Raw genomic sequence first — 25,455 nt, 5'->3', positions numbered from 1 at the left:
TCTTTGGAGGTCCACAAAGGGATGCACCGCACACAATGGGGGTCCACACGCTGATAAAGTTTGAGAACCACTGTGGTTAGACTGTCATGCAGTAAGATTTAGACAATTTACAGTTAGCCTCACATTCTTCTTTTGTGACTAAAGAACCTCTGAAGCCGGTTTTAAGATGTGTAGTGAATGTAGTGACAAAACCACAGGATTCCTGTGAAACCACAGTAAGTGATGTGTCATTCTCATCAATTACAGATTTCCATTTAACCACCATGAGGCTCTATGGGAGATGTCTTTAAATAAATATCACTATTAGTTTTATGGAGAGACAGAATTACTAAACATCTTGTAGAAGTGGATCCAACACTTGGTCTGAACAAGGTAGCCACTATTGAGTCACAGTTTAACTTAACCTAAATTTACCTGATGTAACTTAGCATTTTCATTTTATTTTACAAACTATGACATCACAGAATTATTATTTATATCAGTGGTTCTCAAACTTTTTCAGCGTGCGGCCCCCTTTGTGTACGGTGCAGTCCTTCGCGGCCCCCAAATAAAATTCATGACAAAAAACAGTTCTAAAACTTCACATTTTAATTAAACAAAACATTAAATTATACAAAGTAGTGCTGACTTATTTTTTTAGGTTTAATTTCACAGAATTCATGATAAATTAATTTATTTTATAAAATGTCATAAAACTGGGGCCCCCCTGGCACCGTCTCGCGGCCCCCCTGTGGGCCCCGGACCCCAGTTTGAGAACCACTGATTTATATTATATATTTAATATGCAAAAGTTGCATAAAGATCATGTTTAACATGAACTTTGACCTTTTGAGGTAAACAATCTTTTTTTAAGTTTAAGCATCTCATTTCACTGACCAATGACCATGTTATGAAGAAATGTGAGTGTTGCTTTTGGAAACTGGCAGGAATTTAAACACACCCAAAGCAAGAATTATTTCATTTAATTCAATAAGCTTGTCATAAATTATAGCACATTAAAATATTTTGTTGAGGGTTACAAAGTGGATAGCGACATCTGTTGGCCTGATTTGTTCTTTCAAAGAAAACATCGAGCTGTCAGCGAAGAACATCATAGCTTCATTAAATAACAGTTTGGAGCAGTTGAGACAACAGAAGAGAGAATATGAGGAGCCAATGTTGAAATGATGCAAAACAGATGCACCACTGCACCATTACAACAGACAACGTTTTACAACTCACATTACAGATCAGGAAATGACAAGGACAAGAGGGAAGGGAAAAGGACAAAAAAATGGGAGAAACAGAGAACATGAGGAAAACAAATCAAGAGCAAGCACGCAGTCTGAATGGACGTGATGGTGAAATCAAAAAGCATCATGGAGCTCTAAGTGTATTAAATGTGAATGGATTAAAAAGCAGCAAATGTGATTCTGCAGATGAAACAAATATGACACAATGTGAAATGTAAAGAGCAAAACTAATGCAATAGGAAAAACATTATTCAGACACTGTGTCTGACTCCAGTGATTAACAATGAACACAGAAATGACTGACAGCTTGTTCAGTGTGTCTCTATGTGCAATCCGCTCTACTGCTATTCTTTGTCCGCCGCATTACAACTTTGTTGTTGTAACAGTCCTATATTCATTCATTCGCTTATTTTTAACATCTTATATACTTAATTGTCTTTAAGCAAGCTCCCAACACACGTACATACAGGATCCACGGGTTGTGATTGGCCAGTGGGGTATCTCGTGCCTCTCTGCGGTCCAATCAAAAAGCTCCCTGCTGAAGTTGGGCCGTCAAACAGACGCCAGCCGTAATCCTGGGGGTTCTTCGGTTCTACTTGGACATCTGCTGCTGAACGTGGAGCAAGAACTCATAATAAGAGAATGCCGATTCAGTGCGATCCTCCACCAGATGCTGGAAAAAACTCCTCTTGATAGACTCATCATCCCTGTAGAAAAGAGAAACAAGTTTATCTTTGTTACAACTAATAATGCATCAAATTGACTTCATTTATTGAAGCTTACAACACAATTAGGTTTAAATGTTTTATGTAGGGCTGTCACAATGATTAGATAAATCGTCTCATCGCGATTGTTTGACCTCATCGCGATGATTTCAGATCAATGTAGCGCGATACGTTGCAAAGCCATTTAATATAGTGGAAAAATTTAAGCATTTAAAAAAATTCTGCAAAACTTTGATAAGAAGTATGAATGTGTGATGTGTATTAATGCAAAAAAAGTTTTTTTAAATAATCACGAGTAAAAATTATTTAATGAAAAAAAAATCTGTGAGAATTAAACGTCAAAGCCCTAAAACAGCCAATTAATCTTCATAATCGTCAAAGCCCCCCCAAAAAACAGGCAATTAATCGTCAAAACCCTAAAACAGGCAATTCATTTTTCATAATCGTCATAATTTATTAGACAATTAACCGTCAGCCAAATTTAATAATTGTGACATTATGCAACTCGATACTTTAAAAACGACTCCATAATAAAAGGTCTTCTCGGGTCTAAAGAAATGTACCCGACCAGAAATTACCTGAAACCCAACCCGACGTGCATAAATCTTTAATTTTATTTAAAGAAAGACCCAACCTAGACCCGAATCAAACTTGACCCAGTGGCAATGTTTTTAAAGGAATATTCAATTTTCTTAAAAGAAAAATCCAGATAATTTACTCACCACCATGTCATCCAAAATGTTGATGTCTTTCTTTGTTCAGTCGAGAAGAAATTATGTTTTTTGAGGAAAACATTGCAGGATTTTTCTCATTTTAATGGACTTTAATAGACACCAACAATTAACACTTAACTCAACACGTAACAGTTTTTTCAACGGAGTTTCAAAGGACTATAAACAATCCCAAAGGAGGCATAAGGGTCTTATCTAGCAAAACGATTGTCATTTTTGACAAGAAAAATAAAAAATATGTACTTTCAAACCACAATTTTTCGTCTAGGTCCGGTCCAGCGCGACCTGACGTAAATGCGTAGTGACGTAGGGAGGTCACGTGTTACATATATGAAACACACATTTGCGGACCATTGTAAACAATCAACTGACACAAAGAAATTAATTAGTATCAGTTGACATACAACAACGTAGGAACGGTCCTCTTTCAACACTGGGGTGGAGTTTCGCGTTCGTCTTCTGTGACCTCTTGACGTACTGCGTGGGGTCACCTGGCGCATCACGACCAGATCTAGACGAGAAGTTGTGGTTTAAAAGTGCACATTTGTAACTTTTCTCTTCAAAAATGACAATCGTTTTGCTAGATAAGACCCTTATGCCTCGTTTGGGATTGTTTATAGTCCTTTGAAACTCCGTTGAAAAAAACTGTTACGTGTTGAGTTAAGTGTTAAGTGTTGGTGTCTATTAAAGTCCATTAAAATGAGAAAAATCCTGCAATGTTTTCCTCAAAAAACATAAATTCTTCTCGACTGAACAAAGAAAGACATCAACATTTTGAATGACATGGTGGTGAGTAAATTATCTGGATTTTTCTTTTAAGAAAATGGAATATTCCTTTAACTCGAATGTAAACGGCACTGACGTGTGTGCAGTCTACAGCCCCACATCCAACAGTCAGACAGAAAGAAACCCCGGTGGCCTGGCAACCCAATTTGGCATGCTGCTCCATTTGTTTTACTTTTGTTTCTGACGACGACAACAAGGTAACCAATAAAATGTACATTCAAAATTGATTGATAGGTCTGGCTCATCAAAAATTAACCTATCGCCAGCCCCGCAATGTCGCAAGCCTCTTGGCTAACAGAGGAAGGATTGGAAAAAAACACTGATGCACACACTTGAGAAAGTTCTGGTCGTCTCTGGTCCATTTGGCAAAACACATTAAAGGGACAGTTTTTTTTGAAAATATACTTATTTTACAGCTCCCCTAGAGTTAAACATTTGATTTTTACCGTTTTGGAATTCATTCAGCCAATCTCCGGGTCTGGCGGTACCAGTTTTAGCATAACTTAGCATAATCCATTGAATCTGATTAGACCATTTACTATAGCGCTCAAAAATAACTAAAGCGTTTTGATATTTATCCTATTTGAAACTTGACTCTTCTGTAGTTACATCGTGTACGAAGAACGACCCGACCTGTGTCCGAGGCACACGTGAAACTCTTACATCCGAACCCACTTTGGTCAAACCTCGGGCTTTCAGATCTTAAAGTGGACCTGTAAAGACCTCTTCTCCACATAAGTAAAACCAGGGATATTTATGTTGCAGTGAGATTGTATGTTGTCTTTAAAACATGTTGAAGTTGAGAGAAATGTTTAACAGATTTCACAACAGTACAATGATCTAAAAACAATGAGGAATGCAACAACTCCCACTGTGAGAGGAGATATAAAAACACACAATCCTCCCACATTAACAAAGTTATGAATAACAGGGAGAGAGAAGGAGGGATAAAGAGATAATAGGTGAACACTAAGAGCAGACGTACTTGATGACATAAAAAGCAGGATGGAAGCTTCTAGACTCCAGGAGCCAAGAAACGAACGCTCGAGTCCTCTCTGAATATGTCGTCTGCAAATCTGGAATTTGTGTCTGCAAAACCACAAAAAACAATTGTTATCTTCTTATTCCAACATGTATCCGTAACTTTGTAAGAAACAATATAAAGGTTTTAAGTCTCGCTGTGGTGAGATAAACTCAACCAATGGTAAAGCCTTTTCTGAAGTCTAAAGTGGGCGGAGCCAGCTGCCACCATCTTGGCAGCATGTCACTTTCGTATAAACATAAATGGGCAAAGAGGTGGAACGTGGGTGGAGCGGAGGTGCCTTGTTGCTGAAACCACACTTGCCTAGCTCAACTGTAGTGTGACGGTAGCAACAATCCACCTGCCACTCAAGTGGTCACGCCCCCCTCACATTTGCCATGGAGGGAAAAATAAGCTATATAGGGGTAATGACATCCTTTTAGTGACCAGTGAATGAATTGCACGTCTGAAAAAGTCACTCTTGTGTTGGATTCACAAGAGACTGGAAGGTTGACCCTGGGTAGTAATGTACGAATGAGCCATCATTTCAACTAGAAAACTTTATGTATTGTGAATGTAAGATTTAATGTACATCAAATATAATCCTTTATATACTTTAAAAACTGTTTTAAGACCCTTTGAGCAGCAAGGATGAGAAATGCCTGCCTACACACACTCACCATGTTGGAGGGTATGGATGCGTAGTCGGGGTAGCCCAGGACATCACGTACAAACATCTCATTACAACATTTGCCCACCCACAGATACATCACCTACAGGACAAAGAGAATGAAAGAGAGTTGAGAGCTGTACAAAAGTTTACTGAGAAGGTCAGATGTTTAGTAGAGACGTTCATTACACTGCCACAGTCCATGAGAAACGCTCCCTCTCTAGTGAGCTTCTCTGCCGTGAGCTGCAGTAACGGTGGCTGAGGGATCACAGAATCATTCACGTTCAGCGCCCCCTAGAGGAAACACAACACACATCATACACTTCAATAATTTATATCAAACTGATTATATTAAATACTAGACAACTGATTTTAAAGTCAGAAGCAAATCAAGTAATATCAAAAAAATCTACACTGTCCCCAATATAGGCTTGGTCCTTCAAGGCATCTATTCTATTTAGATGCATTTACACTAGTATCCAAATTGACTTACAGTGCATTTAAGGTATTCATTTTTATCAGTACTAATTCAGAGTTTTTATGCATGTTTGCAAGCATGATCTGACAAACTATAAAAACAAAATGTCCAGGAAAAGATTGATCAAACTTTAATAGGACGTCAAACACGCACCCAGTCTTTACTACCACAGGCGCTGTAATGCCAACCAGATATCCAAATGTCATCATAACCACAAAAAACATCGATGCCACATTCGAGTACTCAAGCAATCGTTAAACAAAGCACACCTGTATTGTCCTGAGTTACCTGTTCGGTCATGTTGTCGATTCTGTACAGGTCAGGATAAACCATGCGCATGATCTGATGTAGCGGTTGACTCTTAAACTCACACATGGCGAACACGCGTTCATCCAGACGGGTACTGGTACCGGTGCGCAGAGCTTTCTGCAGGACAGAACACACAACCTTGTTTAAAACCAGACTAAACATCATACATCTATACAAGTCTTTCAAGTGTTAAATGGTATTTAGTTGAAACATTACTTTTTTTAAAAAGAGTTCATGCTAAATATTTATTGTCAAATACAGTGGTTCTCAAACTTTTTCAGCGTAAGGCCCCCTTTGTGTACGGTGCATTCCTTTGCGGCCCCCCCAAAGAAAACTTATGACAAAAAACAGTTCTAAAACTTCACATTTTAATTAAACAAAACAAAACATTAAATTATACAAAGAGGTGCTGCCTTATTTTTTTCAGGTTTAATTTCACAGAATTCATGATAAATTAATGTATTTTATAAAAATGTCATAAAACTGGGGCCCCCCTGGCACCATCTCGCAGCCCCCCTGGGGGCCCCGGACCCCAGTTTGAGAACCACTGGTCAAATATCAATATAACTATTGTAGAATGGTTAATAGTGCGGTACGGAAAGGCACTTCGTTGTGATACTTATCACAATATTGAACCGAAAAACCCAGATTATAACTCTGAAATGAGGTGTGTGTGTGTAAAGCGCCCCCACCTGTTTAAGCAGAGCCAGCACATATAGAGGGAAGAGACGTAGGGCAGCAGGTGCGATCAGTCCAGAGGGCTGAATGTTTGAGCCGTTAGCACGATACGCTGATAAACAATCCACCACTGCATTTACTAATGCGTCTCTCGCATCACACAAACTGGAGGAGATAGAGCGATCAATAGCTGCAGAGAGAGAGAGAGAGAGAGAGAGAGAGAGAGAGAGAGAGAGAGAGAGAGAGAGAGAGAGAGAGAGAGAGAGAGAGAGAGAGAGAACGATATGAAAAAGAACAGAAACAGAAAAGCTTTTTAAAATAGTGTTCGTGAAATATTTGGCTAAATTTTGCTGATTTTTTTGGAAGAATTTCACAGGCTTTGATGTTTCAGGAAAAAAAATTGTGTAAAGAATATTGACAACATGATGCTCCAAACAGTAACCGTCAATGTTGGCTGTCGTGTGTTGTTCTCACTCACCCATGTTGGCCAGCAGGCATGTGATCGCCCGGATATCTGCACCAGCAAACACGTCACTCAACTGACTGACCACAGGCAGACATAGCGTGTGTACTCTGATTCGACGTTTACCTGTCAATCATCCATTAAACACCAATAAGAAAACGTCAATTAATCAATCACAATGAAAAGCATCAATGATGAGATTTAAAGAAACTAATCGAAGTGAAATAAAACAGGGGTTTGCGAGCACAAACCTTTACCTTTGCTGGATGTATAAAGAAGAGCCGCCTGAAAACACACAAGCGACGTGTCTGCTAAACTCTCCTCGATAGACATCTGTACAGCAAAACCAGAGTCTGGATTCACATTGGCCAGAGACAGCAAATCAGTGGAGCGCACAAAGAAGTTCCCATGGAAAGTGTGGATGGACAAACCTGTCAACCGATCAGAAAAAGTGTCACTTAAAATGGGTGTCCAAAATACCTTTAAAGAGAGATGTCGTCAATGGTTATGTTTAATGCGCACAGCCAGGGTTGCCAGATACGGGTATCATAACCAGCCCCAAGGACATTCAAAAGTAGCTCAAAAATATCTAAAATTAACAAATTCCCTCAATCTTTAACCCGCAGAAAAAAATCTACTTGCAAAAACTGTATAACAGAAAAGTATTTTTGCATCTGATTTAGGCTTGCCGCGAGGGTCGGTGAAACGGTGATAACCGGTGCTTCAGCCTCTCACCGGTTAGATCACTTGCCCACCGCGACACCGTCTTTTTGATATTTTCGTGTAATTAAATCATTTAGTTTCGTTAGAGAGAGCAAACGCTTACAACTGAGTGTGTATGCTGACAGCGGAGCTGAACGCGCGTCACGTCACAGAGCAGCAGGTGTCAGATTTCATTTATTCCTGTCAGAGTGTGCGAGGCGAGCTGACTGACTAGATGATGACAGAAGCCGCGTGCTTACTCGTTGTTGTTATAATATACATATATGATGTTTAATATAACCGAGATCGTTTTGTTCTTGTGTTTTTCATCAAGAAAAATAATAAACCCATCATTCAAGCAGCGCTATATGGCGAAGTAGCCAGTTGCTCTGCTTGGGACTGGCGGGTTCTGTGAGAATTACCTGCACACATTGACTCAAGCACTTAATTAAACCAGCTGTTGCGCTCGCATTGCACGCAAATTCATACGCGATTTAACGCAGCGTACGCAAGCACTGCATTTAAACAGTTGCGTTATTCAAAAGTGAAAGTAAAATGTGCACGTCTGCATGCGCATTTATAAGCCTCTCCCACACGGTGAAACCGGGATTACCGGGTTTGTGACGCGCCGATTAACCGGTGGGAAAATTCTGTCACCGCGGCAACCCTAATCTGATTGAGAAAATACCAAGATTTACGCTTTTACATCTATAGTTTCTCCGGATGATCAGATCGGACTACACAGCATCTGATTAACCTCAATTGTATTGATTAAGGTGTTTAAATAAAGGCTTTTCAATCTGATTGAGCCACCAAAACGATTACAAACGGATGAATTGGTTGCATGTAAACGTACCTACTGTCAAACAAACGTCAATCACAACAAACATGGTCCTGGATAGTCTCATGTGGAGAATTACCTTTGGTGCACCTAATCCGCATGACAGCTTCGAATCCGATCTTTCTGGTGAGGTAGCGCTGGAGATCTTTCTGGAATTTCTGTTTCTGCGCAGGATTGTGAATGTGATGGAAGGCCGGGAAGTAGAAAATGCTGCCGGCTGAATATTTGGAAACGCACGCTGCACAACACAGAAACAGAGTCTCATCTCATAATGTCAGAGCACAGGGGAAAAAACGCTTGTGTGTCTGTGTACGTACCTAAAGAAGCCAGGTCTGAATACTGAGCGCTCAGTAAGAATAAATCCACTCCGATCTGCTGACCAGAACAATCCAACGCCAGTTTCTTATAGAAGTCTGTAGCAGGACCCAAGTGTTGGACATTCTGAACACAAACCAACCAACATAACATTATACAAATTACAGTTACAGCAAATTAAGCTTTAAGATGCATGCGACTTGCGAGCCTTTTGAAAAATGATTACCTGTATAAATCTGTTAATATCTAAGGACTTGGTCTGTCCATCTGCATGATCTATACAGATATGGATTTAAGTATGCGACTTGCCGAATGTCTTTTCATGGTCCAATCACTGAGCAGATCTCTGGGGCTGTTTATACCTTGTATTAAAATGCGTTTTGCGTTCAATCTAATCACAAGTGGACAAGAGAGACACATACATGTTTACACCTGGTATTGTAATCCATCTCTTTTGTCCACTTTTGACCGCTTCTGTCCTGATTATTTTGAGGGGGTGGTCTGTGGGCGAGTCCCTCTGCTTTCATTTAAACACGAGTGGGAGAAATGACAGGTTTAAATTGACGCAAAATATTTTAGGTCAGCGTTCGCAGCTTGTGTTGTTAGTAAACATGCTTCAGAGGTTTTTTTTACATGTATATGTAAAAGCTTTCTCTGATATTTCAGAGCAATCGATGAAATAAGCTTACACAACTTCAAACACTCGCAAAATTAAACTAATTAAAAAGGTGGACAGTAGTTAAATAAACGAAAACCTAAAGATTGCACTAAACTAGGGCTGTCAAACGGTTTACATAATAGATTTGTGTGCGCATTTTGTGTAATTATTATGTATATATAAATACACACATACCTACATACATACATACACACATATAATAGCTGTTAGATTTGTCTGACATAAGTGAAAGTGACATGCTTGTCAAGTATCCAACGCATACTCAAAATGTGACCTCTACATTTAACCCATTCCTGTAAATCACACACACACACACACACACACACACACAGACCCAAAAATTAGGTTAAGGTGCCTTGCTCAAGGGGACCACAGTTGCAACTTGCCGACCGTGAGACTCCAACCAGAAACTGGCGGCTTACCGACCGGATCATGCTTTAATGTGGACCAGAATCTACACCATTACTGTGAGTTCACACCAGATACGGTTGAGGGATCAAATTCGCGTTTACCGCACATAGTTGAACGCTTGAACATTTTGAGTTTTCTCGCTTCATTCGCGTGTGAAATTCTAGTCTTTCTAGACATTCACACGGAAAATCCCGTCATGGGAGGGGCTTCTTTGACTCCGCTCGCTTCCTGTAATCTGTAATACTAGAGCAAGCTCCTGATTGGTTAACGCAGCGCATTTTTCCAGCAAAGTTCAGATTTTTGAACGGTAATGCTCAAGTCGTGTCATTTGCGCGAACTAGACACGCAAATGAGATGGATTCGCGTCTTCCGCGCTAAACGCCTCATTCGCGCAGCGAGACCTCCAGATGCGTGTAAACGCGTCTTTACATTGACTTAACATTGAAATCATTCACGCTTGATGCCTCTACAGCGGCTGGTGTGAATGCAGCATTAGTCAACAGTCCAGCAGTGTAAAGATGTTTCACCTTAGTGCTGGACCTGAGACTGGGGTCTTCACGTGACTGCAGAAGTCCGGCACCGACTGTGGGCAGCTGGGTCTGAAACACGGACACTCTGCCTCCTGTTGGGGACATGAGTTTATAAGCGGCCTGTAGAGCCGGACCCAGAGCGCTTTGAGTCTCACGCGAGTGTGTAAACATCCCCGGCAGAGAGTTTAAGAGATCCTTCACCAGCTGTACACATAAACATTGAAATCAGAGATTACACAGCTGCAGGATCATCTTTACATATCAGAAAAATACTTGCATGATTCGTACCTCTTTACTCTCTTTGAGGTTCACCAGCAGACTGTCATGTGTTGGGATGAAAATATCTTAACAGAATCAAACAGAAACACTTCAGATAAACACACCTGAAATCATTCTCAATTTACTTTTATTTTTGCTATTATAAAAATACTGCCCATAAATAAGACACAAAATTATCATCAATATCAGAGACCACCAGCATCTGAGGCTGAGACAGACCCTCCTGCAGGTTGTAAAAGTGGACGGTGCTGTCAAACGTCAAAAACCCAACTCGTGTACGCGTATCCCCCGGCAATCTGAGACAGACATGCACTTTCATATTAAAGATGTTTGATGCTTATTAACATGTACATCTGAATCAACTCTAGAATAATAGCTCACTTCTCTAGGTTGTCTAGTAATGACTGACAGAAGACATTCAGGTAGCCTGACTCCACTGCATTATGAGATACATCCAATACGAACAAGTACACAGCAGGCTGAGGAGGCCGCAGCTACGGACAGAGAGAAAACATATGTAAATGTGCAAGTGCAATGTAAGATTTAAGCTCGGAAACACGTTTGCTCACCATATAATCCGAGGAGGCAATAAACTCTACGGTAGAATTCTGCACCTCAGGTCTCTTGTGAGGTTCGCCGTATGAACGGGTAACGGGATTATACATGAACTCCTCAGGAACTGATCAAAAACAAACAGACGTCAGAACAGTAAAATTAAAATATATCCTAGCACAAGGGAAGAGGATCTTACCATCATTGACTCTGTAACACAGATTACACTTCCACCTGCGCTGATCCAGAAACGACACAAAAGGGTTTATGTACGTCCGACATGAGCGACAGCGAACTATAGTGTTTGAGGTGATGACCGGTAATTGCTGTAGTGAGAGAGAGAGAGACAGACAAAGATTTAAAATTGATAATAAATGATTATTAGGATGCACCGAAATGAAAATTCTTGGCCGAAACCAGAAACAAGAAAAACCAAGGCTGAAAAACCAAAAGAAATTATGCCAATTATTAGTACCATTGCATTTATGGCTATCACTGTGTACTAACTTCACTCGGGGTGTGACGAATCACAAAACTCACAATTCGGATCACATTTGTTTTTGAGGCACGCTTCTGATTATTTTTCAGACCAGCAAAAAAGGGGGTGGGAAAAATCTAATAACAAATAAAGAAATTGCAAACTTCATAAAAAAGAACAAAATTGCTAATTATGTAAGGTCTAAAATTAGCATTAGGTACAGAAATTGAATTAAATGAATCATAACACTTTATTGTATAAATTAAATATAATTATTATTATTAGAGCTACAGAAGTGATTTTCTCTTTGTCTTGGGTTGTTTGATTAACATTAATGACACAGACTTAAGTAGGTTAATTGAGGTTACTGTCTCTTTAAGATAAGCATGGACTGGTTTCTGACTGTAATCTATACATACACTTAAGACATAAACAAATGTATTTATTAGAAAAAGAATACTGTGGGGATCATTTTGTTTGTATGTGCCCTGTCAATAACAAAAAGATTTTATGTTCTCTTGCTTTTTGAAACGCGTCTCTCCGTGTATGTACTACTGAGTGCACTTAAACGTGCACGCGCACACAGAGACTGAGGGCAAATTCCACACAAAACTGTTATGTTGTTTTTCAGTGCTTTATTCTCCAAATGTATGTTAATGGACTACAGTATCAGACACAGTAGCGCAACTCTCTCTAAAGTTTACATATCAAGAGTTCTGATCTTTGAAGGGCATAGTGATGATCACGTCTGACTGGAGCTGGACCGGACACATTTAACTGCATGTGCGTTTGTGCATACAGAAAAACACAGCAGACATGTTGCTTCAGACAAGCACGTGCAGGTTGCGGTTTCTGTTTGTGTCATCACAACATTTCGGCCGTATTGTTTCGGTGATAAGTCTTTCGGACGAAAATTCGGTGCATCCCTAACCATTATGAAATTTATTGTCAGGGATTTGGTTCATTAGTTGTTGGTATTTGGGCTGTGAATAGTCATTGGAATGCTTGTGGACTAATTTTAAATGGCTATTGGGTTGGTTTTGAACGCAAAAGAACGCGGGTTGATCAAGTTTTTTTTCGTTCTTTAATAAAAGTGAGTTAGTGTTTGTTTAAATATTGTTGGGTTTTCATAAAAATAGTATTGAACCACAAACTGACTTCATCTGTTTTAAAGTCATCCAGATTTGTATTATTCTAACGACGCAACAATGTAGGCTATATCACTTTCATAACATATGGATTATGTATTTTGTTAATGATGAATAATGTTAATCCTTATCAAAGTCTAAAGTTAAAGATTAAATTAATCCGTGGCTAAATTTATTCACCAGCACATCCTCGTGGACTCAATGAGTCAGTTTCCCAGACAGAGTTTTAGATTAATCCAGGATTAGGCTTTAGTTATAGTAGGACATTTAAGTTGTTTTTACAAACATACCTACACAAAGAAAAACTGGTGTTCATCTTGAGACAAAACAATGGCACTGATATATGTTAAGATATGTCAGTGGAAGACGTTTTTAAATAAACGCAACTTAAACAGGCATTTTAGTCTGGGACTAGGATAAACCCGGTCCAAGAAAGTGCCCCAATATGTTTGTTTATTATTATTATTTTGATATGTAAAGATGTTTTACTATTTAAAAGCTGCACAAACTTTTTATTTCAGGCTTAAAAATTTAAAATCCAAAAGAAACTCTTTGAACTTTTAAAAGAACACTTCTACATGTAAACACCCTACCCTTGTAGCAATAACCAGCGCAACGGATCTAGACCAGAGCTGCCGACTTCGGAGCAGACCCGGTACGTATCCACCACAGAGCATATTGCTATTAGGGTAATTTAGTGCCTTATTTAGCTATTATAAGTGAAAAATCGAATCGTGTAAATATTTATGTTTTTATCCAATTAGTCAATTAATCAGGAAAAATAATAGCCTGATTAATCGATTAAGAAAATAATCGTTAGTTGCAACCATAGTTAAAATCCTCTAGTACATAAAAGTGAAAGAACAAACCTGTTCAATATTAGTTCATGACACTTTATCTGTCTTATATCTCTAGCCAGACCCATGTCATGTCAAAAAAACTTTTCGATCATGATATGTCCCTTCCAAATAGTGCTGGTGCTCAGTTTGAGTCCTACCGTTAGATCTCTAAAGGGATGCAGCAGTAGTCCAAGAGGGAGACGGGCTTTATTCAACAGAGCTTGAGTCTGGGGAATGTTAGTGAGAGTACAGCAAAATGTGCTGTGAGAAAGACAGAGAGAAAGAGAGAGAAATTGTAAGAAAATCCACAATAAAAAAATACCCAACTGCATGTCTGTTTGCACCTGTGCCGTCAAACCACAAGCTTTCACTGTTACAAACAAACTAAAGGATGAAAACGGTTCATTAGATTTTTTTACTTAAAGCATGAGTTCACACCAGAATCAAAATTATTCATCCTTATCAAGTCAGTCTCAAACGTGTATTAACGAAAGCAGCACCATAAGCCATAGATATAAAAACATAGATGCATCATTAACACTTTCCTTGTCGGCGTTTTAAAAAAAAGTTGCCAGCGCCAGCATTTTTATGATTTTTACAAAGGTTTAATGCCTTCCAGAAAATGTTTTGCTATAAGTATATAAACATACAATATATCAAATGAAAGAACAGACCCTCTGCTTTCAAACAACAAAAAAAAATTCCCAACATTTTTAAATCAAAAAGCTGAGATATTGCATTTTTATAAAGGACTTTTCTTAAGATCAGATTTAAAACAATGATCAAAACATACAGAGTTTTTTTTACTGTTTTTGGATTAATGGATTCTTAAGCATTTTATAAGTTGGATAAGAGCGTCATCTAGTGGATAATAGCAGAAATATGGACTGCTGTAAAAACTCATCATTGGCAGGGAAGTGTTTTCTCTTAATTGACGAGATTTCTCGTCAATAGTGGGGAAAAAATAACGGCTCACATCTATGAAGCAGTCAATTGATATAATACGTCTATGGCTGACGCATGACACCTGAATTTATGCATGCACTGATTTGTGAATAGACATCGGGGACTGACTTTGAGCACAAAAAGTATTCTAGTCGCTTCATGAAATGAACATTGAATCGCTTACAGGTGTAGAAGGTTAGTAATTAATAACTAAATTTTATTGGGATGGGATGAAGTCTTGAGCTATTATGGATATCTCTGATATCAATACCATTGTCACCAGAGCAGTTATACATGTAACTTCAAAAGAACCAAAACCATGATCTGACAATCAGAAAAGTAAAGAAACCTGGAAAATTCTGGACCATTACACTAATACAAATCAATGGCTGTCTTACTCTGGACTGCAGTTGACCTTGCGGAGATCACTGCTCAGGTTGGGCTCAGGTGGAGGTGTGCGTTTTGGAGGAAGTATGTTCCTCTCCTGAAGTAGATTCACAGGCCTCAGGGCCTCCACTTCCAGCTCAGGAGCGCCGCTGAGACCCCCTAACGCCGAAGACAGCTCAGACAGAGATGGGAAAGGCTACACACACAATAAGACAACAGTTTTAGGAACACATCACACACATAGAAATCTGTCAAACAAGCTTTGGAGTACGGACCTGCGAGTACGGCTGATACCCCGGTTGGTTGTATGTGCCATGAGAAGGGGAGGGGTCTGGCCTGGGGGTGGCATTTTGCTGGTAAGGAGGATGCACGGTTGGATAATTGTAGCCAAAGGGCGGAGCCTGTTTGGCAGCAGTGGGAGGAGCCGGGACATCTGACGAAAGACAGAGAAAGTTAAAAGTGTGTCAGTGAATCATTCATGTGGGGATTTTTCCTGCAGCTGTTGTACCTGGGTAACTGCCGCCCTCCAGAGATTCATAACTGTTGGGAACTGGAGATGCGCTGCCTGTGGTTGTAGATGAGCTGTCTCCACCTGTGAGAGTTCACACACAAAAAAAAGTTTCTCATCTTTCTGCACAACCAATTTCAAACACAAGAACTACACAATTTTTCTTCCACTGACTTCGCTTGGATGACCTTGCAAAAATGGTTCTTTTCTTTTTTGGTTTTCTTTTTTTAAACCACATATAAGTGTGAGAGTTTGGTTCTAAGGACTCAAGTATGAAAACACGCCAAGCGCAAATTCAACGACTTGCGTGAGTAAATTACATACAAAGTCAATGCAAAAATGTAAATAGGCGCGAACAGACATAAATGCTACAGACTCTGATGTCGCTTGAAAACTCCAGGGTTTCGCTGCAGTGTAGACTGACCTAAACAGAGAATTGTGTAAATGAAGGCATGCATGAACACACAATGCTAAATCAGGGCTTAACCTAATACTAATCTGCCATAGTCCATCTACTGAAACCAATGAAAGATAGACTGGGATTGGTTAAACTCCTGTCAACTGATGCACAGTCTGTTACCTCACTCTTGGTGCATTTCCATTGGATAGGTACTGTACCACGCAGCTGGGCTCAGCTTGCTTTACTTTGCCTCAGTTTGCTTTCCACTGAAGTTAAATGCTGCTTCAGAATGGGCGGGATTACAGATTTATCATTATAGTTGCGCCATCCTAAAAACGGGACACGGAGCAACAGAGCATATTGACGGAACGGTGTTCTTGATTCATGAAATGGGGATGTTTTTCAATGCTAAAAGATAGTTTGGGAATTTGTGCAACAAAGCATAGATGATGACATCACTTAGTTTGTTCAACGGCGCACAAGGGTAAGCCAATTTCGCATTTAGCAATGGCTCTGGTAGTGACGATTCTCTCTGACCAATCAGTGATCTACAGCATTAAACGTCATTTTTTATTAACAGTACAGGTTGCTTGGAACTTCAACCGAGGTGGTGCTAAATAAAATATCGGGTACTAGGTACTGCACACCATGAAAAACCCCTGAACTGCATATTTTAGAGTGGCCTTTAATTGTGGCCAGCCTAAGGCACACCTGTGCAATAATCATGCGGTCTAATCAACATCTTGTTATGCCACACCTGTAAAGTGGATGGATTATCTTGGCAAAGAAGAAGTGCTCACTAACACAGATTTAGACAGATTTATGAACAATATTTGAGAGAAATAGGCCTTGTGTGTACATAGAAAAAGTCTTAGATCCTTGAGTTCTGAAGGTAATGAAGGTAATGAAGGTCATTTATCTAAGTATGTAAACATGGCCAGGGTCTTCGTCCATGAGTGTCCTAGTTGAGAACATACCTAAACACCTAAACATATTTCACCTGGCATATTTCTACCTTCATGAGCTAGTGAACTTTGATGTAACATTCAGAAGTTTGTTAAATTTACACTACCAGATAAAATCTGGACACATCCTTTGTTTTTCATTATCTTTAAAAGCAATTAAACCATTAAAAGTAATGTACAAGACATTATGGCTTCAAAAAATCCTTAAAAGGGTGGTTCAATGGTATTTCAAGCATTCTGACTTATTAACACAGTTATAGAGTTGTTTCCTCATGCTAAACGTAGGCAAAGTGTCAAAAAAGTTGGACATGTTACAGAGTATTTCTGTGCCGAATGCACTTCGCCAGGGTACGTACAAGTTTCGGAAAGTTTTTTTCGATTACTGACGTTTCAGGGGTTTTCTATACGTATCACTTCTTTATATGTGCACTTCCCCCGGAAAACCCCGCCCACCCGTCAATGCTTGAGCTTGCAAACATCTTATCACGCGACACAGCTTTGTTTAATTTTAAAACTCAACAATGGCAAGAAAGATGAAGTGTGTTTTTGTATGTAAGGAGAAGAAATCCAGCCTTATGAAAACAATGGATATAGTTTATTATCCAGGGTAGCAGCGGAGTTTTGCGTGTGTGTTTGATGCGGTGGATTTTCCCAACCGGGTCATGACGAGTTGCACGCGGTACGTAAGACTTCTGTCTTATGTTGGAAATAGTCACGTGCATATTATATAAATGACACGAACATGTAGTGAATCATAAGTTAAAACAGTGTTGTATAGTGTTGCATGACTCCCGCGGTATAACTCCTCCTCCTTCATTTTTTCGTACGTTATCGGAAAGATTCGGTAAAGCTAATCTTTCTTTTATAAATCTGATTAAACTAAAGACTCTTCGGAGATATAAAGGATGTCATACTACTCTATAGGTACTCCAGATTAACATCAGAAATGCAGAAACAGCATGTGTTACGTGAGCTTTAAAACACATATAATACTTATATTTGAGGGTGAACAGAAAAAAGTGAATGGAGCAGTTTCAAAGCATTTTAAATACAGAAACCTGCCGTCAGTCAACGTGCATCACACCATTTCAGACTTTTACACTGCACACGGTTTAGTGTAAAAGAATGAGTGATCGAGTTTGTGTTCATCATTAATATAGTGCGAACAAAAAGTTTTGCTGTAGTCTGTTTAAAATCCCTCATTATCTCTCAGGAAAAGTGTGATCATGACTGAGAATGAGGGTGGATGACAGAGTTTTTTTGGTCTGTAGAATTAAACTGGTTCTGTGAGAAGTGTTTTTGGAATAAATATTTGACCAGTTTCAAACAAAAACACTTGGACTTCAGCTCCAGAATGGTTAAGGTTGATGAAAAGTGAACAAAGGAACAGGTAGATACTGGAGGAAATGATTCTCAGAGACACAAAATACTGCCATTGTGTGTGAAAGTGTTGGTAATGGATTTGCTACGAGTGAGTGTTTGTGTAATTGTATGAAAAACCTTTGCATAAAACACTTAAAAGCATTTGAGGACAAAATGAAATGTGTGGGTATGTTTGGAATGGAATACTACACATACTAGTTTTTCTTCTTATATATTCATGCAAAATACACCTGCATTAACACCCTGTTAGACAGTATTGTATCTCAAAATTCAATGCACACACCAAAAATTGGATTACTTATTTACACATGGATGCCCAATGAATCCGTTTTAAAGGAATAGTCTACTCATTTTCAATATTAAAATGTGTTATTACCTTAACTAAGAATTGTTGATACATCCCTCTATCATCTGTGTGGGTGCACGTAAGCGCTGGAGCGCGCTGCGACGCTTCGATAGCATTTAGCACTTTTGGGAGTACTTCGACTTGGCGCAGTAACACCCTCCCTCTCCCATTATGAGAAGGAGAAGGGGAGCGGACTTTTCAGGCCAGTCGAAGTACTCCCAAAAGTGCTATTAGGCCATAAAATATAGTTCCTCTTTTAAATCCGCTTAGAAAAGCACTACGTTTTATTTTGTACCACCAAACTTGCTCGTATAACTACTCGTCTTAAATAGGAAAAACGTTGATGTGTTTGGTCACTTCTAACTTTATTAGGGGCCAAGCACCGAAGGTGCTAAGGCACCTATTGGAACTGTCAGTATTATTATTCTTCATCTTCCCCAATGGGAGTCTATGGCAGCCCTATGAACCGTACGTAGGAAAATGATGAAATTTGGCACAGTTGTAGTGGTGGTCTTAAAAAGTCATGTGACCAAAAATGGGGTCTCTAGTCCTAATTCTATAGCGCCACCAGCAGTGCAAAAATTCAATGTTCAAATGGTTATAACTGCTGATCCGCTTGATCTATGAAAATTCTACTTAGTACACGTGATTGCTCTCCTCATGCTTATTGTTTTTAATACCTTACAGTAAAACTCCACCCATTACAGTAGCGGCCATTTTGAAATGTACAGTATTCCGTTTATTCGCTACTCCTCCTTCAAATTTGGTTCAATTGTTATGAAATTTGGCACAGGTGAACTTTGGAGTGAGCCGCACAGAAATGACCGAACAGAATTTTGATATTTATCTTTGTTCAAAAGTAATAAATGCGGAAACTTAACGAGGTTGACGCAAAAATGGTTCTGAAGCTGTAGCTCGGTCATTCTTTGATCAATTGAAATGAAATTTGGTACACTTCATGTGGACCATGAACTTGGGGTTCATGCCAAATTTGGTGACAGCGCCACCTATGGGTCATGAGATATGAAAATAGGCTATTTTTGCCCATAACTTCTGAACTGTTTGTCAGAAAATTATGATCTTGATGTCTATGGATTGCTTACCTCATGCCGCATCTGCTGATGTGTATTATGCCGGGTTTGACCGAACCGCCTGTCCGCCATTTTGAAATTTCACATAATTTGTTATATTTTTTGAACTATTGGACATATCCGCGCAAAAATTAGTAAGGAGCTTCGACATGATGTCCTGAAGGTACCTGGGAAGTCAGAGTACAGCGCCACCTAGGGGTTATAAACTATAACAGTTCTTATGGAACTGCTTATAACTTCTGAATACTTTGTCTGATATTAATTTCTTTGTGAAATTGTATTCACTGGTTTATGCCGATTGCAACGATACCTCGTTTGTCATTTTCCAACATTCTGTTCATGTGTTATTGTAAAGCATATGGTAGATGATTTTTTCGCTACTCCTTTTACAAATTTTGTTTATTTTATTCCAGGTACTGCTCATATAATGTTTGGAGCAATCCACACAGAAATGACCGAACAGATTTTTGATATTCTATTCTCTTTCTTAGAAATACCACTCCAAAGTTGACCGTGCCTGTGACATTGTCTATTTGTCATAGTAAATTAATGTGACTGTATATTACATTGTATAGCATTACTATGCAGAATGATCTTCTTGTCTTCAATCTCACTTGAGCTTTTTGATTCTCATATACATTGTATTTCTGTTAGTTCTGCTCTGCACTGTCAGTTCTGCATCTGTGTTGATTGGCACATGTCAATCCTTGCAGCACCTAAGCTGTTTTTTTGCTGCCCTTTGAGCTGTGTTAACTGAATTGTACATCTGGTTAACCACATGCCATGAGATTCTGAGGTCATGGGTTCGAATCCCATGTGCAGTGATATTTTGTCTTAACTTTTTTCTCACTTAAGTTTTGTGAATCTCATACTATACATTGTATTTCAGTTATTTGTGCTCTCTGTTGTCATTTCTGCATATTTGGTAATTGCTGGATATCAATGTTTACAGCTCTAAATCTCTAGTCTATAGCTTGGACACACCAACTCAGTGGTTTAATCGTTTACTCAGTGGCACATGCGGTCTCTGCGTTGCTTTGGGAACCTGAGGTCATGGGTTCGAATCCCAGCTCTTACTTTCACTTATTGAGATTTCCTTTTGTGTTCACTTTAACACGTTCTTCTCGACCTGTCTGGTTTTCCACAGGTGTTATATTTTTGCCATCTTTACTGTTGTTGCTCCGCACTGCAGTGGTTCTGCTCTGCATTTGCTTTGCTTCGGGTTCGGCCTCTGTATTGCGCGCTTTCTGCGCTTTGCGCATTTGCTGCGTCGTGTGGTTTTTGCTGTGCTTTGGGTGCTCATTGCGCTGAAGGTGCTTGGCCCCGCAATTGCTGCTTGCAGCTATATTCTCTAAATGGTACCATTGAATGAATGGGGCTAAGCTAAATGCTATCGAAGCGTCGCAGCGCGCTCCAGCGCTTACGTGCACGCACATAGATGATAGAGGGATGTATCAACAATTCTTAGTTATTCTTAGGCCATATTAAAAAAATTATTATGCATTATACCGCGCACAGTACATACTGCATAGCAAACAGTACGTTAATATTCCATTCCAAACTTGTGTGAGAGAGTGAGCACAAGTCTTGATGTAAGGCAAGATGAACAAACACAAAAAATACAATGACTCTGTGTGTCCCTGTGGGCACTTGAAGAGTTCATGGGAATGAAGACAAGAATATAACAAGAAACAACATGAATCTAATAGTGAGCAGTTGAAGACAGCAGGACGTGTACATCTGTGTACATTAGAAAGGAAGATGAGGGGATGAAGACGGCAAATTACAGGAGGAGGATGGAGGAATAAGAGCAAAAGCAGACCTGCTTCCTCATCCTCCTCATCCTCTTCATCACGGTCAGAACTGGATGAGGAGTGATCGCCTGGGGCCGAGCTAACAGCGTTATTGACCTGGCGGTCACCGTACAGGAGACCTGAAATACAGCAACCATCAGAGAGAGAGAGAGAGAGAGAGAGAGAGAGAGAAAGAGAGACATGGGGGTTGAGTACAAGAAGAAAGCTGGAACTGAACTGGGGCTCCCATCCCATAATAAGGACGACACAAATACAACCCAAACCAAACAAGGCAAAGACCATGAAAAGAACGCCTTTGGGAGTCAAAGCTGAATAATATGAAGAAGTCTCTGAGTCTTCCCAGAAGTTAAGATCAACATGGAATCAAACTTACAAAACCTTTAACCATTCAAATATAGCATATTTTGGAGTAAAGTAACATACAATGAGAAAGATGTAGAATGAGGCTTGATTTCATTTATCAAGAATGATTGTTTCATACCACAATTTAGAGTCCGAACTGAACAGTGTTAGCAGAGGATTGTGGGTGATTACTGTTTGCCCCCCAAAAAGAACCCAAATAAGGGGTTGTGCACACCAGAACTTCTACGCCCGCGGCCGGCGCATGTTTTCAATTGTTTCCAATGGAAGCTCAGCACTGAGCAACGAAAGCTGAAAAATATTCAATTTTGGGTAAAATGTCAATGTCAATGTCAGTTCTCACGCGGCCGTCCAATCACAGTGGAGAAGGGGCGGGACAAGTATCACAGCAACCAACCGTCTCACAGCTGACGTATCAGAGCTACCAAAGCGCTAGCTGAAGAAAGCTGGCACTCAGCTGAAAAACAGCTGGCATTCGGCGTTGTCCAGGCATTTTCAGCCGCGTTTAAAAGTTTTGGTGTGCACAACCCCTAAATCTCACACAGAATCAGTGACCAAAATAGCAGCAGAAAGAAATTAAATTATAAATTCATAAATAATTGTCAATTGATCTGTGAATTTCATACCTGGATGGTGCTGTGGTGAAGAATGCACAGATGTGCCAGGGGTTCCTGAAGGCGGTCTCTCTCTATTAGGGGCCTCTGAGCTGGGATGGGACCCGGCAAAATGATGGCCCATGGGATTTTGGAGGTTTTGGTCATAGTGTGGCTGAACTACAAAAACATTAGGAAAAATAAAATCAACTGCAAGTCTGTCTTGAATAAGGTTGCAAAGGGGCGGAAAGTTTCGGGTAAATTTCCAGAAAGTTTTTATGGGAACTTTTCCAAAAGTGGAAATATTCCAAATGGAAAACATTATATGGAAATTTTTATAAACTATATTATATACAAACATAAGTAAACATTTTGTTTGGTCATAAGCAGACATGCATGCAAGGTAATACAGATTTTAAAAATGACATCTTAACTGATTTAATTGTGATTTTAAGTTCTCTGTTGTAGGTTACATTTTTTCAAATCCCTATTTATTCCTATTAATTCCCATATATTTGTGTTAATTCCCATATATTCCCATGTAAAATTTCCAGCCTTGAAAAATCCTAGAATTTTAAAAACCTAGTCTTGAAGTAGTCTGTGATACGATGTCCAAGATTTAGTGTGTTTATGTGTTCTTTATAGGTGTTATATTCGAACATACCTGAATTCGATTGGCCATTGACAGTAGCAGTTTGGCTGAATGGTGGGGCTCCGTAGCCCGCATGAGCTGGTGTGGGTGTGGCCCCGACCCCATTCCCTTGAGTGTACTGTTGCAAAGAACTCTGGGAATGTGGTGGAGGCATTACAGTAGAAACCGGTAGTTGCCCTGGAGCAGTTTGAGAGGATCTCAGCGTTCCGTACTGATTGTTCCCAGGGGCTGATGGATAAGACACGATAGGGTACAACGGGGCCCCAAGGTTGTTTCCGCTGGATGCTGGTACCAAGCTGGGCTGCTGCTGGGGAGGTTGAGTTTGCCCTTGCGAGGGGTGACTGTACTGCTGTCCATAGTATCCGGCTGGCATTGCGTATGACATGGCTTGCTGGAATGACTGTACAGGCTGTTGGAAAGGTGCACTGGACACAGGGGCGTTGGAGGTGGAGTAATGATGGGCAGGGGAATTCGTTCCTGGCGTCGCAGGGTATGGAGACGTACCCGAGCTGTTCAGGTAGTAGTTTGAAGAATAGTCTGTGCTACTAACTGGGACTTTACCAGTCAGAGGCGCGCCGTGTCCCGTCATAGTGGGGTAAGCCTGTGGTGGCGCAGAACTGTAGTAGCTAGATGACGGATGCATAGCAGGGTACGTCTGTCCTGGACCTGTCAAAAAAAAAACAACACTGTCAATGTGATATGTGAGCCCACCATGCAAAGAGCCATTCAAATGTGATAAGCCACCTTTCCTCAGAAAATCACAGGTGTTATGCAAATGCGTCTTCAAAATTCAATAGCAGGTTAGGCTCCAAGCAAATTTAATTTTCCTTACAAAGAAATTTTTACATACACAAATCAGGAAATCAAGAAATATTAAAAATAATATTTATATGCAACAACTGAATCTTGGATTCCATGCGCACGTGCAGCGTTGTCAAGGTAACATCGGTCTGTCAGTGACTGCACCAAGGGAGATCCAAACCCCTACACCCGTCAAAGAGCTCACTTCCGTTAGGAAATCGCCCGATTTACCATATGTATACACATTTTACATGGTTCTCTATTGTTGATACCCTAGTACCATGAGCAAAAACAATCTTACAGCTTGCTCCTGTCATGACACTCACCCGTTGCATTATTAAGCAAATAAATGATGTAACTGTTAAATTAGAAAATACAACACTAACAGCTGCGTTATCATTTAATATACTAGGCTTAAACCATACTGTTTATAGTATGCAATGCAAATGTGCTTAAGTAGGATAATAAAATATGTATTAACTTGAAATATTAAGTAAACATGTTTCACTGCGACCAATCCAGTTTTCACAGGATATGCGCAAATATTTGAGCTTACCTTAGATCTGTGAAAAGTACAATTAAAACAAGCATAATTCGCCCTTTCAACGTACAATGATAAACAATTAAGAGCTTAATATTTATACTTAATCATTTACATACTTTTCACCAAGTATGTTTATCAAAACGAGAAAAAACAGAGGAACTAGCGGATCAAAGCTAAGTTAGCTGCTAACGCGCTAATCGCAGCAGGTGTATTGGACCGAGTACATTTTAACAGATTAAAAACGCTCAAAATGCAGGTGTATGACTTCAATAATGGGTACAGAAAAACCGTTAAATCCTCTAACATACAGAACCTTTAAGGTCAAAGTCTCCACCCCAAGAGCCTGATGGGCAGGTGTTTTAATCGCTAGCTCAGGCCTGCTAACTAACGTATCTTTAGCATCTAACTTAACACATTAGCCTAGTAGACTTTAACATCTCAGCATGTAGGTAATAGGCTTAACAATCGGCTCATGTAAATGAATGTGATTTTCTTTTAGTTTAGCGTTAGCATAACATTTTAGCTGTTAGCTCCGGTCTCATCGCACCGTTCTGACAGGGCACCGTCGCCGCTCCGCCTCCGTTTTGCGTCGAGCTCGTGCGGTAATTATGCACGGACGGGTTAGGATTTGTGTAGCCCGGTGCAGACATCCCTCTCCGGTTCTGGATCCTAGACGGTGTAAAATCACAAACGATACCGCTGTCACCAGTTGTGGGTCTCCATCAACCTGGCCGCAGCTGAGCGGAGTTTCTGACAGACGGTAATCTGATCAACGGCCGCACGGCGGAGATCAACAGCG

General features: G+C 39.9%; 1 protein-coding gene across 2 annotated transcripts; it reads right to left on the bottom strand.

Annotated features, from left to right (window-relative positions):
• Positions 1-947: 947 nt before the first annotated feature.
• Positions 948-25,455, bottom strand: sec24b (SEC24 homolog B, COPII coat complex component). 2 transcript variants are annotated; one of them, XM_073854427.1, is made up of 24 exons: positions 25,204-25,455; positions 23,324-23,977; positions 22,693-22,839; positions 21,715-21,825; positions 15,708-15,791; positions 15,475-15,632; positions 15,211-15,395; positions 14,026-14,128; positions 11,602-11,728; positions 11,420-11,529; positions 11,232-11,344; positions 11,029-11,146; positions 10,860-10,916; positions 10,569-10,775; positions 8,954-9,077; positions 8,716-8,874; positions 7,351-7,524; positions 7,109-7,219; positions 6,645-6,820; positions 5,932-6,069; positions 5,355-5,459; positions 5,176-5,268; positions 4,460-4,563; positions 948-1,939 (listed from the first exon to the last, which is right to left on the bottom strand). In XM_073854427.1, exons 1-24 carry the CDS (start codon positions 25,304-25,306, stop codon positions 1,825-1,827), a joined length of 3,576 nt encoding a protein of 1,191 aa, XP_073710528.1. In that variant the 5' UTR covers positions 25,307-25,455; the 3' UTR covers positions 948-1,824. The 2 variants fall into 2 exon arrangements, with proteins under 2 accessions (XP_073710528.1, XP_073710529.1); XM_073854428.1 differs by lacking the exon at positions 21,715-21,825.

Source organism: Misgurnus anguillicaudatus, chromosome 16, assembly GCF_027580225.2.
Source record: "Misgurnus anguillicaudatus chromosome 16, ASM2758022v2, whole genome shotgun sequence".
Taxonomy (NCBI): Eukaryota; Metazoa; Chordata; class Actinopteri; order Cypriniformes; family Cobitidae; genus Misgurnus; species Misgurnus anguillicaudatus.
The sequence above is the reverse complement of the archived record's forward strand: the minus strand, read 5'-3'. Positions and strand labels throughout refer to the sequence as shown.